Raw genomic sequence first — 15,067 nt, forward strand, 5'->3', positions numbered from 1 at the left:
TTGAGGGTAAAATATTTTGAGGAAAAGCTATGACATAAGTATTATGTAACTGAATATGTTATCATTGAAACTGCTTTTATACATTAAGTAGCAACAGTTACATAGTAAAATATGAACTAATGTGTAGAAAAGGAAAGCAGCTTACTACAGTCCCTATAGAAAACACTGTAATTAATCTTGGGACATTTAAAATGCAATTCCATAAGATGTCTATGAATTTGTATAGTAATAGGGCCTAGCTTGGAAGCTCCTTGAGGCAGAACAACTATTTCTGACACTGCACTCTCCCTTTACCTCCGTGAGTATCTCTCTCAATGACAAGCTGATATTTTTAAAATTGCTTGCAGACCATATATATCCTTAAATTTTACAAATGGTGAAGTAAACTTCATAAGAGTTACCTTGTGGTAAGATGGGCAGTCAATAAATTTATAAAATAAATAATCTTGATTTAGTTATCCAAATTATGCAAATATAATTTATAAATAGCACTCCTGTTGGTCTTTTTGAAAATTTACAAATATGAGGGACTTTCAGTTTTGCACAGTAGTGCCCAGTCGCGGGATTGCAGATCTCTGTACCCCCGCGGCTAATTTTGCCCTGCCAGGGGACCCTAAATGGGACTAAGTTGCCCTGGAGAGGTAGCGAAGAAAAGAAGGGTGCCCCAGTGATTCTGGGACAACGGCGGTCATTCCATTTGATTCGGGGAAAGCCTTCTAACCCGACAGGAGAAAGGCTGGCCACACTTCACTGACCAGTTCAAGCTACTTGCAGCTAAAGTCCAAAGGTACTAACCAGCACAACAGTGAACAGCGTGCTTGAAAGTGGGTGAGGAATTTGATCTTCTCTCTCCTATTTTATGCCTAATTTCCTGGAAAAGATCACCAAGAAGCAAAAAGCCTCCCAAAGTGAGAAGGGAGGTGACTACACTCCCCTTCCATAGACGGAAGCGGCAAATTAAACTCAGATGGGGAAAAAAATACAAAATACCACAGTTTGGATAAATTTGAAAACTAAGAACATTGCTAAAACTTTATAACTGAAAAAGTATTGATGGGATTATATACATATAAAAAGAACAAAAATAACTCTGGTTTGTTTGTTTTTTTAAAAAGTTGGAAAATGAACAGTGACACCTAATGGAGGATTAGAGGAAACTACAACTGTATTGATTCAGAATTTGGCAAGATACCTAGAAACAGCAAAAAACAGCTGGGAACAAAGAACTAAATTATTTCTTACTGAGTGAAACTACATTTGTTTAGAAACATACTGAACTACATGTTTAAACTTAAAAACTGTTTGCAGAGAAAAAAATAATCTTGGCCTTTGGCTAATCTTCTAAAGGAGAAATTACTAGAAAACTTTTAGATACTTTTAGATACTATTAAATACTTTGGATTGAATCCTGACTGGTTGATAATTACAAGACCCCTGAAAAGAAGAACTGTTATAAAATATTGTTTTCAGTGGTGCCTGGACAATTAAATGTAGGACTATAAAACGACGACACCAAGCTGACAGGAATAGCCAACAGATATAGAAGGATCTGGACAGACTTGAACACTGGGCACTATCTAACAAAATGAAATTCAATGGTGAAAAAAGCAAGGTTCTACATTTAGGTAAGAAAAACCAAATGTACAGGTATAGTATAGGGGGTACCTTGCTCAACAGTAGTAACTGTGAGAGGGACCTCGGAGTCCTAGTGGATAATCACTTAAATATGAGCCAGCAGTGTGCTGCAGCTGCCAAAAAGGCCAACACAGTGCTAGGCTGCATTAACAGAGGGATAGAATCAAGATCACGTGAAGTGTTAATACCACTTTACAATGCCTTGGTAAGGCCACGCTTGGAATAATGCATCCAGTTTTGGTCACCGCGATATAAAAAAGATGTTGAGATTCTAGAAAGAGTACAGAGAAGCGCAACAAAGATGATTAGGGGACTGGAGGCTAAAGCATATAAGGAACGGTTGCTGGAATTGGGTATGTCTAGTTTAATGAAGACAAGAACGAGGGGGGGACATGATAGCAGTGTTCCAATATCTCAGGGGCTGCCACAAAGAAGAGGGAGTCAATTTTCCAAAGTGCCTGAAGGCAGTACAAGAAGCAACAGATGGAAACTAATCAAGGAGAGAAGCAACCTAGAACTAAGGAAATATTTCCTGACAGAACAATTAACCAGTGGAACAACCTGCCTCCAGAAGCGGTGAATGCTCCAACACTGGAAGTTTTTAAGAAGAGACTGGACAGCCATTTGTCCAAAGTAGTATAGGGTTTCCTGCCTGAGCAGGGGGTTGGACTAGATGACTTCTAAGGTCCCTTCCAACTTTATTATTATTATTATTATTATTATTATTGAGCATCATCGCACAGTCAGCCAGATGTTCAGACTGGATTTGGCATTTTTGTCTACCTATCGGGTCCTTACCAAGGACCTGGGATAGGCAGATGTGGATGTTTGATGGTATTACAGATATCGTTGCAGGATGGAGGCGGTTCCTAGTAAGGCCGCCTTTTGCAATTGATTAATGGCAAATTTGTCAATGCCAATGGTGTTCAAGTGGTGCTCCAGTTGTTTTGGGATTGTACCCAAGGCGCCTATTACTATTGGTACTACCCTTGCTTGCCTTTGCCACAGTCTTTCTATTTCTATTTGTAGGTCTTTGTATTTTGTTATCCTCTCCAGTTCTTTCTCTCTATTCTGCTGTCTCCAGGCACTGCCACGTCCACTATCCAGACTTTTTTGTCTTTCTTATCCACAGTTGTTAAGTCCGGGGTGTTATGTTGCAGGTGCTTGTCTGTTTGAATTCTGAAGTCCCAGAGCAGTTTAACTTTATCATTTTCTATGATTTTCTCTATTTTATGATCCCACCAGTTCTTGCTTACAGGCAAATGATATTTCTTGCAGATCTTCCAATGCACCATTGTTGCTACTTTGTCATGCGGCTGCTTGTAGTCAGTCTGTGCGATCTTCTTGCAGCAGCTTACCAGGTGGTCCACTGTTTCTTCAGCGTGTTTGCATAGGTGGCACTTACTGTCTGTTGCTGTCTTCTCAATTTTAACTTTATATGCATTTGTCCTTAAGGCTTGGTCTTGTGCAGCCAGAATTAACCCCTCGGTCTCTTTCTTCAATTTTTCTGCTCTTAGCCATTGCCAGGTCTTGTTATTATCTGCTTTCCCAGCTATTTTTTTTTTAATATACTGGCCATGTAGTGCTTTGTCTTCCCATGCCTCTATTCTGTTCTTCATTTGATCTTTCTTGTAGGCCAGTTTGGTCTCTCCAGTAGTCAGTAAGCCTTCCTGATATACTAATTTCAGTGCATCTTCATCACTGTCCTTCAGATATTCTTCCAAAGCCATTTTTTCTTCTTCAACCATCTGATGTACTTGCAGCATTCCACGCCCACCTATTTTCCTTGGTAGATAAAGCCTGTCAATGTCACTGCGTGGATGAAGGGCATGATTCATTGTCATTATTTTTCTGGTCTTCCTATCCATTGCTTTTAGTTCTGCTTGAGTCCAGTCTACTATTCCAGCTGTGTATCTAATGACTGGAATTGCCCAGGTGTTGATTGCCTTTATGGTATTTCCTCCATTAAGTTTGGACTTTAAGATCTTCTTCACTCTCTTGATGTATTCTATTATTATTATTATCATCATCATCATCATCATCATCATTATTATTATTACTACTATTATATAAAGATAAGAACTACGTAAGACTTGGCTGTTTGGAACTTAAGATGGGCTGGCTTGATAAAGCCAATTAAAAGACTATGACACCGATGAAAAATTACTTAAAGGGGAGAGATAAAATGGACATTATATACCTATCTAAACATGATAGAAAACTATACTCAACACCTTCTCCGGAAGACCCAGTTTGGAGTTTCAAAGATCTGCAGGAACAATGACTCAAGACAAAACAAATACATCCCAAGAGAAAATATATACAATGCTGCAACAGATTCAAATGATAATTGTTTCAAACCATGATGAGATTAGAAATAAGCTTGACAATATAAATGAACACATCTCTAACTTAAATCTACAACTGAATAACACTCAAAAAATGACAACAAAGAATGAACAAATAAGTCAGACAACAGAACATAAATTAAATGAATGTGATTTAAATAGAAAAGCTACAAATGAAGAAAACTACAATTTAATACAAAAAAAAATCTGCAAAACCTCACTGTAATAAATCCTCTAGGACAGTGGTTCTCAACCTTTTTAATGCTGCGCCCCCAACCAGTCGTAAGTCGAGGACTAAACCGGTCGTAAGTCGAGGACTAAACCGGTTGTAAGTCGAGGACTACCCAACCGGTCGTAAGTCAAGGACTTTCCCTGCTTGGGAGCGCCGCACATGCGTGGTTCTGCCCCCTGCGCCGGCTGAGGCGTAGCTGGCAAGCGGCAGAGACAGAGCAGGCCAACCACCAGCTGGCCCAGCTCAAGGGAGGTAAGGCACCCGCCAGAAAAGGGGAAAAATGGCGGACAAAAAAAATGGCAGACAGCCTTGCTTGGCAACCCCCGTGAAATGGTCGATCGACCCCAAATGGGGTCCCGACCCACAGGTTGAGAACCACTGCTCTAGGATTTCAAAACAAATTTGAGGATAAAAAAGAAAAACTAATAAAATGGATTAAAGAACTAAAAGTGATAGAAAACTATACTCAACACCTTCTCCGGAAGACCCAGTTTGGAGTTTCAAAGATCTGCAGGAACAATGACTCAAGACAAAACAAATACATCCCAGGAGAAAATATATACAATGCTGCGACAGATTCAAATGATAATTGTTTCAAACCATGATGAGATTAGAAATAAGCTTGACAATATAAATAAACACATCTCTAACTTAAATCTACAACTGAATAACACTCAAAAAATGACAACAAAGAATGAACAAATAAATCAGACAACAGAACATAAATTAAATGAAAGTGACTTAAATAGAAAATCTACAAATGAAGAAAACTACAATTAAATACAAAAAAATCTACAAAACCTCACTGTAATAAATCCTCTAGGATTTCAAAACAAATTTGAGGATAAAAAAGAAAAACTAATAAAATGGATTAAAGAACTGTCAGAAGAATCATCACAATGTGGATGACAAAAAATTGATATTTTACTTGACTTGTCTTTTTTGTCCCCAACAACACTCACAAAAATACAACCTGGCAAGCTAAACTTACTGACTTGGAAAGCGACATGGCAAAAGAAGAAGACTAGAACTGGAATCAATAAACGTGATTCAACAAATCAGAGGGAATATTATATGAACTATTAGATGATTATTAGATGGTGTAATATAAGATTAAATATTATTGAAATATGGCCAAAAGAATAGATAAAATTTGTAGAAGGGCCCTATAGTAAGAGAAATAAGATATATAAGTAGTATAATATTTCTAGAATATGTAAAATGTTAAAACTTTGAGATGGTGTATTTAAATGAAAAGTTTGGATATTTAAAGGTAATGAATTTTGAGAAAAGTATGACTGATAAGAGTGGTCTGAATACTGAGGGGAAATTAAGCTTTAATAAAAAGTTTGAAAACAGGACATATAATGACTGAATAAGATGACTTTTATAAATATAATGGAAACATAAGCTGATTAGAAAATATGTTATATGTTGATGTTATCAAATGCATAAATACAAAAAATGTTTATATTCAACTTGGTATGTACTGAAAATATTAAGAATTATATTTGTTTAATGTAGACAAAAAGAGATTATTATTGGAAGAAGAGAGGATCAAGAATTATATTACCAACTTATTAATTGAAGAAATTGTTATTGTTTTGAGTATATGAATCCAGACAACACACACACGAAGCATTAAAGATTGTTATTGTAAAAAGTTAATAAAATATATTTTTTTTAAAAAGAAAATTTACAAATATGTTCCAGATCAGTTTAGCAATGCCACACCTCAAACTTAAATTACACAATAGCTCTATTTCCATGTGAAATCATTAACTTAAGACATTGTGTGCACCTATACTGCAAAAGTAGCATTAGCTTAATTCATATTTCATTTCATTATTTTTGTTTCTGCAAATATACAAACATAGTGCACAAGTGCTGTTTATAAGAGCAACAATATCTCAGTATATGGCAACAACCTACTAAATTGTCTTCAAAAATAAAAGTAAATATTTTCGCAAGCCTCTAATTCTTTTACGCAACTTCTCCAAAAACCTACAAATGGTATCAACAACATGGTGGAAAGAGTAAATCTCATTTGGTTTGGAGCCAATGTATAAAGAAAGATTATTTTCTTTTGCCTGGAAAATTGAAATAATCCATGCTCCTAGGACAACTTTCTTCTAGTGATATAGAAAGAATTTAAAATCCGAATCATTTCAAGCTAAAAACAATGCATTTCAAATTCAGGACAGCTTAAGCACAGAACATTCCCAAAATGTTGAAAACAGCATCAAACAAGTCTTGCAAAATTGGGACAACTCATCTTGAACTCAAACAACTTGAAATTTGGTTTGCACCCACTGACTTCCTTCTATCCTGCAAAGTATCACTTGATTATTAAACAGAGGAAGGAGATTCACAATTCAAAAATGAACAAACAAAAAGACACAAGCATGTGATTAGTATTTTATTTTTACTTAATCAGGGTCCATATTAAATTATTTATGGTTTAATAAGGCATATACTTTTATGCATTTTAAAAGGATATGTAGAATTCAGATTATATATACATTTGAAACTGAGGAATAAAAGATTGCCTCAAGTTTGCAAGCTGTGGATTTAATATTAAGATAGCAAATAAATCTGCAGATATTTCATAAAGCATTTTCAAGGCATACAAGATTAAATCCACATATGCTGCTGAAATGAAGCACAATAAAGCAGCACTGAGATAATCTAAAGCTAAAACGATGGTGTATGATTTATGATTAAGCATCATTACCTGCAGAGCAAGGGGCTTCCATCTCATATTTTTCAGTAAAGCTGGTGCTGAGGTAAGCATGCTCTGAGGTCGCTTTTTCAAAGTTAAGATAACACCACTCGGATCCTCTCGTAGTGCATTCACCAAATTTTTCAACTGCCACCCCACCTGGTAACCAGCAAAATTATTACAATAAAATTGAGATAAATTATTCACAGTGTAATCCTCCCCTTTTAATAAGATTAGTAAAATCATTAGATTTTGCAGAATGCTGTTTAAAATTTCACAGTTGACATCACTAAAGCATGCTGACTAAAATCAGTATTACTGGAATGCATTAGAATGGGTTATCTTATTTTTAAACTTAGAGAATGAATAATCACTGGTGCAATCACTGGGATTTATTCTTATTTTTCTGAGTTATTTCAATAATTAGTTCAAAACTAAAGTTAAGGAGTGGAACACTCCCAGATAGGGCTAAAAATAAAGATCTCCCTACAACTTAGCTATCATTATTTTAGCTGCACATTCACCTTTAATTATGCTCTTAATTTAACCATGCTAAATCCATCATTTCAGTAGGCATTAATTTTATAAAATTAATCATAAAAATATTATTCTTTCAGACTGACCAAAAATCAAGGAAAAAAGCAAGCACTGAAATGTATTTTTGTAACAAAATTCTAAATTTCAAATTGTTCAAAATTTATTAATAAGTGCATATATATATAAATTAGCCTTGGATATGCAAACATTGTAGCATTACAGATTCAGTACAGGTAGTCCTTGACTTATGACCACAATTGAGCCCAAAATTTCCAATGCTACGCAAGACAGTTATGTGAGTTTTGCCCCATTCTTGTCACAGTTCGTAAGTCAATCGTTGCAATGGTTAATTTAGTAATATGGTTGTTAAGTGAATCTGGCTTTCCTATTGATTGTGCTTGTCAGAAGGTCACAAAAGGTGATCACATGACCCCCCAGGACACTGCAGCTGTCATAAATACATGCCAATTGCCAAGTGTTCAAATTTTGATCATGTGACCATGGGCATGCTGCAACGGTCGTAAGTGTAAAAAATGGTAATAAGTTACTTAATTGTGCCATTGTAACTTTGAATGGTCACTAAATGAATAGTTATAAGTCAAGGACTATTTGTATGGAAATGCAGAATTCATGGTAACTTTTCAACAGATCTAAGACAGGCAAGGTCAGAACAAATGTTTTCTGAAAGAATACATTGATCTCAAGCTGCTAACACTTCAGGAGTCATTCATATGAAGATAAAAAGAGTGATCTGTGCTGAATGATCTTTGATATATATATATATATATATATATATGTATATATGACAACACACGTTCTGTGCTGAATTCTCAATTGTTTCCTGCACTATACACAAAGAGAATTGTTGGGTCTACAGTACTGAGTTAAATTTGCTTTTAGATTTCAGAGACTCTGGACATAAAATGCACTTAATTTTTTAAAATAGTGGGAAATGGCTTTCTACATTACTGATTTAGTACTAAAATGCCCCTTGATACTACTATTGTTGGGTATAATATTCTATCTTTCCCCCTTTAATGCATTTAAAGTAGAGGATTTAAAAAATGAACTAAGATAACTATGAAAAGTTTTGCCTTGAAGTACCAAGCAACAAGCACACTGAATTTGAAAAGCTTATTTAATTAATTTTCCCTTATATACTAAAAGCCAATACAGGTAATCCTCGACTTACAACAGTAATGGAGCATGCCTATTTCGGCTGTAAGGTGGGAGGATGTTAATTGAAACTCATTAAATGAAAGAGCCCTCATCTTGGATCACCCCTATGCATATGTTAAACAAATGTAGGAGTGAATGCAGGGGTCATTAAAACCTGACCTCCCCTTCCTCTGCATTGCCCTTTTAACACTTAAACCCCTTCATAATTTTTTTAATGAGGAAATATAGAAACTGCAAAGCACAAACAGTGGCTCATTATCCTGTTTTGATTGAAGTTTACAAAGTTATTTTGTATTCAATTCAGCAAGCTGAAGTAGAAACTAAGGGAAAATGCATTCTGTCTAGTCACCTCCTAAAGCAGGCATGTCAAACTGCCGGCCCACAGGCCAGATACATCATGCCGAAACTGCGCACACCCCATTGCCGTCAATGGGAAAAAGTCACGATACATCGCACGACGTCACGAGTTTGACATGCCTGTCCTAAAGGATTACTGGGAAAGTTGTTTGTATATTTCTCAGATAGTAACAGTTACAGGTAATACTGTGACAACTCTTGTTGCTGTTAAATAAAGGTAATCCTCAAGGTACAACAGATCATTTAGCGATCGTTCAAAGTTACAATAGACCTCCTAAAAGCCATGATTCAAAGATAAGAATTTTAGAAAAGGTATGCACTTACTAATGACTGGGCGGCCTCATAACTTTGCAGAGACACTGCAGCACGCCCACCGATCTCTTCCCTCTCCCATCCTTCACCTGCTGGGTCCCCAAAGGCACTGGGCCTACTTTGCCCCCCCTCACAATCCCTTGCTTACCTTCTGGAGATCTGCAGAACTGTGGGCCATTCTTACTGGCCACGTGGAGCAGCCATTTGCAAACTGACCTCAGCAAAGCAGCATTTTCCCCACCTTCTACCTGTCTGCATTGCCTCTGTAGCGGGGACTGCCTGAGAGTGCTTGCAGGAGCTTGACTGGGAAGGGGAAGATTGGGACAGCTGCAGTTGGCTTGGGTGTGGCTGGCGTGAGTGGAAGGAGGAAGGATAGAAAAGGGAAGAAAAGGAGAAGGCCGGTGTGGTTGGAGAAAAGAAGGTCTGGAAGCTTATTTTATTTTTCTACCAAGGGTATTTTAAATAGAGGCTAGATAAAGTGAAGTTTTATTGCTTCCTCCGTGGGAGGATATCTGAGACGGAGGCAAGCGAGAGTGTGAAGTAAGGGAGTTGGCTGGGGTTTCTAGCCTCGGATTTTAATAATAAAGAGTAAGGGAGGGGGGTGGTTTTGAATCCTGAAACCTGAAGAAGAATCCTAGAGAAGAAGCACCAGGAGGAGAGAGACTGGTGGTGCCAACTGTTACTGTGGACTTTGGAGGCATCTGGACTGTGGCCATCGCTGCTGGCATAGGTGCTGGGACATTGTGGGGGGAGTTGCCCTGGGGGATGAGCCATTGCCATAACATACTGGCTGTCGTTGTTATTGTTACCATCTGGAGCCGGGGTTTACCCCCCCCCTTCATCGGATTCTGAACGATTGCTCAGGGGCCTGTTACTCCTGCTGCTAAAGCAGCCCTGAGCTTTATATACATCTTCAGAGCATCAACCACTGAGACTGGTTAAGTTCGTGCCTGAAAGTCCTGCTTCAACAAGAAGAGCCTGCCACCCATTAATGCTGCGTGAGCTCCGGTTGTAAGACATCTCATCTATCTCTAAAGAACATTGCTGCAAGGCTGGACAAGGGGGGACGTGGCTGGGAGGGCCTGGGCATTGGCGGCCTCTGAGGAGGTAGCGCTACACCTCTAACTCAAAACAGGATAATGAGCCACAGTTGGTGCTTTGCAGTTTCCATATTTCCTCATAAAAAAGTTTTAAAAGGAATGGGGAAGAAACAAGACCATGTTGCAATGAGACGGAGAACAGGAAATGAAGGGTTAAGTGTTAATAGGGCAATGCAGAGGGATGGGAAAGAGCAGCTTTGCCTTCCAGGCCAGGTTTAAAATAAGGCAAAGCAGCTCCTTCTGCATCACCCTTTTAACACTTAACCCTTCATTGGCTGTTCTCTGTCTCACTGCAACATGTTGTTGTTCCTTATTCCTTTTAAAACTTTTTTTCAGGAGGAAATGTAGAAACTGCAAAGCACAAACTGTGCTTCATTATTCTGTTTTGAGTTAAAGAGGCCATGCAAAAAGGGAGAAGGTGGAGAAATGCTGCTTTGCCAAGGTCAGTTTGCAAACAGCTGCTTCACATGGCCCAGTAAGAACTGCTTATATATTGAGTTCTGCACATCTCTGGAAGGTAAGCAAGGGATTGTGAGGGGTGGAATAGGGGCGCAAAGCAGGCCCATGCCTTTGGGGACCCACCAGGGCAAGGATGGGGGAGGAAAAGATAGATGGGCATGCTGAAGCATCTTTGCAAAGTTATGATGCCACCTGGTCATTCGTAAGTGTGAATGACCAGATAACTTTTCTAAAATTCTTATCTTCAAATCATGGTCATATATGGCTTTTAGGAGGTCTGTTGTAACTTTGAACAGTCACTAACTGATCTGTCAGACCCCAAGGATTACCTGTATTTAAAATTAACAGCATAAGAGTTGTCACAGTAGACTTACGGTTTGCCAATGCGGCCGTCATAGACGTCTGGAAGGCGAGCTCCGTCTTCTGCGTCCAATTTCGCATTGCTGGGGGACCCTGGAAAGGGTCGAAAGTCGCCCTGTAGGGGCGACCAGCAAGGAGGGGATCCCTGCTTGATTGCGGGAGGGCGGTAGCCCTTCTGCTTGATCTGGGGTAGCCTTCTAAACCGGCGGATGAAAGACCAGCCATAGAAATATGGCTCGTCACTAGGCTGTAGACAGCCGAAGTCACACTTACCACCAGGCAACTATAAAGCAGCGCGGATGAGACTGGGTGAGATCTACCTCTCTTAAATCCTAACTATCTTTTTTACCTGCATAAGCTGCTTAAAGTACTTTCCCCCCTGTGGAGAGGGAAGGGAGATTCTATCCCTCCTTCTAAAAACAGTGGCGACTGACTATCCAGGGGAATTTAAAACGTTGCAAGAATAACTTGATCCTAATTGGAATTTTATTTTTTAAAGTTTGTGGACTAAAAGATTTTCTATTCTTACTGAAGATCTGGGTTTTTACTTATAAAAAAGAAATAAAACTGAAAAGACTATAAAAACTTTGGACTTAAAAGAAAACTTTAAATGGTAAGAGCGACATCTTGTGGCTAAACCTGATATTACAGCTTGTTATTGCTTAAGAGAGACTTGGCCAGTAGCCCAGACTATAGATAAGACTTATAACCTTGAGACATCAGCTGTGAGAAGCCCAGCTGTGTTCTATACCCAGTGACAAAAAAAAATTCCATTCTCTGATTGTAAAGCTTTTAACCTAATACGCTACTAAGAGAATATGGATGAAGATAAGGAACAGATTCTCTTTATGTTGAAAGCAATTCACCAAACTATTCTTATAGCTACTGATGAAATAAGAGATTACAGAAAAGAACAAGATGTCAGCCCAGATATATGAACTCAAACTTTGATTACAACTAAAAAATCAACTACACAGAATATAACAGAAAAAGTGGAACAATTAAATATTATGACAGAGGATTCAACTAATCAACAAATACAGTCAATGGAAAACCCAGAAAAGGGACTGACAATATGGAAAAGGGGAAAGACTTCCTACATAAATCAGAAGAAACCTGAGGATCAAGAAGAACAGACTGAAGAGAAGATAAACAGTTCAAGACAACTACGTTGAGATGGAAAAATAGAGAGACGATTTGTTAGTCCTCTCAAAAAAAATGGCGACCGGATGGTTTTTTTCTATGTCAAACAATATACATAACAACTCAGGGAGGTTTAATTGATGACTTAAAAGCACGGACATGGAAGACGATTTGGCAAAGAAAGAAAGCTAGAATAAGACTGAAGAAAATTGGGGTTTTGACGTATTAGTGAGAATTAAAATAGAATATACTCAAATAGATAAGATGTATACTTTGAATACTAGATATTGTTATGAGTTGAGATAAAGAAAACTTTGGTCATTTAAAACTTGGAAGTAGAATATTAACAGTTAAATTTGAACATTGATTTGCTTATAAAGGTTAAATGTAAAGGTAATTAAGATATATATGTTAAAAATCTATCAATGAATGTAATAAATATGTTTTTACTTAGCAGTAATAATAAAAATTACTAGCTTAAATATGACATAGTAGATATTAAGAGAAAAAGAGAGGAAGTATGAAATGTTGAAATAAGAGAAATTTTGGTTACTAAATTTAAGATATTTGGAAATTACCAGAAAATAGGAATATTATATTGTATTATTAATCAGTTGGTGTAAGATGGTGAGAATTCAAATAGATAAGATGTATATTCTGAACATTAGATCTTGTGATGAATTGTGATAAGGGAATTGGGGTTATTTAAAACTTGGAAATTATAAATATTAAACATTAAATTTAAATATTAATGGGAACCTAAAAATTGGGAAAAACTAACCAGGACATTGATTGTCTAAAAAGATTGAATGTTAAAATAACAAGGATATGTATAAACTAAAAATTATTGATAAATGTAAGAAACTTATTTTTAATGTAATCGATATAATAAGAATTGTATTAATTTAAATATGATACAGTAAATACCAAGGGGAAAAGAATGGAAATACTTAATGTAATAGTTTGTGATCTGTACTAAAGATATTTTGTATGTTATTGAATTATTGACCAACTCAGCCTCCACGTTGCTTTTCAAAAATTTAAATGTAAAACTAGAAAATCAATAAAATGGTCTTAAAAAAAAAGTTGTCACAGTATTAAACAACTTTACCAATAATCCTTTAGGAGGTGACTAGACAAGGGAATGCATTTTCCCTTAGTTTCTACTTAAGCTTGCTGAATTGAATACAAAATAACTTTTTAAACTACAATCAACTGGCAACTTTCAGCAAAATTTTCAAACATTTTCAAAAGATAATGGCGAAATCAGTGAAATAGCTATAATTATAGTGAAGATCACTTATACTATTTCCTATTGAATCCCTATAATGAATGAATATATACTCTTGAAAACTATAGAATAAAGAACTATATGATTTTTCTTAAAACCCTAACCATTAATTTACCCCAATCCTTTAAGAATCAACATAAAGGAACTCAATAATCTAATAATGGGATAGTTATGTAAACAATAGAAGCATTCTTGAATATCTAGGCAAAATTTCTCCAACCCTGTCTCCTTCAAATATATTGGACTACTACAGCTTCCAGAATTCGAGAAAACTTGGTTTATAGATTCGATTATATCAAGTCAGATTTTTACTATTAACTGTTCACTGAAGCCTCATATATTTTTATATATTATTTTTTCTAACTCAAACTTGGGGATCTGGGATATACAAATTTGAGTTTAACATTAATCTACTCTTCCCAGCTCTTTTCAAAATCTGAAGTCAATTTAACTAGCAGTTTTAAGTGTCAAAATTCCAACATAAATCAGATCCTAATTGAAATAGATTTCCGCTAATAGTCAAAGTTAAGAGTAAGGTTTGTTGCTGAAGGTAAAAATTTCTGACAAAGCTTCATGGTCACAGGTGGACACAACAGGAACAGCTAGTTAAGTAAAGCACAAATACAATAATGGATTCTCACAGAGTATTACTCCATTACTCAGATGGCACCTTAAATACAAGAACCCAGTCTCTCTTTCTTTGCCAGAATACATTAGCTCCAAAATACTTCCAAATTGGCCTGACTGTAGAGATATTTTTCTATAGCCAATCACCTACTGCTTTGTTGCTCTTGACTCTAAATAGAAACAGTGGCATTCCCAGGAGTTGGATGTATGAGTTGATCCAGGAGTTGGTCCTGATGTCATCTTACTACTGCTGCTAAAATCAAAATATTCTCAATCTCCTTTTGATCTTTCTCAAATGAGAATGACTCTTCAGTCAAAGGTATGTGACCTAAGATGCACTGAGTAAAGAATAATTGAGTTCATTTAAAAAATATTAGCCATTTTACTTTGAAATAACTACATATTTATTTAAGAAGGCAAATTCCAGAAATGATCAGTTTCTCTTCAATTTTTAAATGGAATAATAATAATAATAATAATAATAATAATAATAATAATAATAATAATAATAATAATAATAATAATAATAATTTTAGTAAGATTGATGTAAATCAGAGCAACTGATGGAAGGGATTATCAAATGGAATGATTTGAAGTCTTTAGATGAATACATTAGACTGGACTCAAGGAGAACTAAAAGCAATGGATAGGAAGACCAGAAAAATAATGACAATGAATCATGCCCTTCATCCTCGCAGTGACATTGACAGACTTTATCTACCAAGGCAAATAGGTGGGTGTGGAATGCTGCAAGTACATCAGATA

At 36.5% G+C, this 15,067-nt stretch overlaps 1 protein-coding gene across 4 annotated transcripts in view; it reads right to left on the bottom strand.

Annotated features, from left to right (window-relative positions):
- Window positions 1-15,067, bottom strand: part of CNKSR2 (connector enhancer of kinase suppressor of Ras 2) — a 202,547-nt gene that overhangs the window by 108,448 nt on the left and 79,032 nt on the right. For 2 of the 4 annotated variants that reach the window (XM_015814426.1, XM_015814425.1), the window contains exon 9: window positions 6,950-7,096. The exons of the other annotated variants lie outside the window; for them this stretch is intronic. In XM_015814426.1, the coding sequence (XP_015669912.1) occupies window positions 6,950-7,096 (147 nt within the window). The remainder of the gene's footprint in view (window positions 1-6,949; window positions 7,097-15,067) is intronic. 4 annotated transcript variants of the gene reach the window in all.

Source organism: Protobothrops mucrosquamatus, unplaced genomic scaffold (assembly GCF_001527695.2).
Source record: "Protobothrops mucrosquamatus isolate PMUCROS unplaced genomic scaffold, P.Mucros_1.0 scaffold250, whole genome shotgun sequence".
In the NCBI taxonomy this organism is placed as follows: domain Eukaryota; kingdom Metazoa; phylum Chordata; class Lepidosauria; order Squamata; family Viperidae; genus Protobothrops; species Protobothrops mucrosquamatus.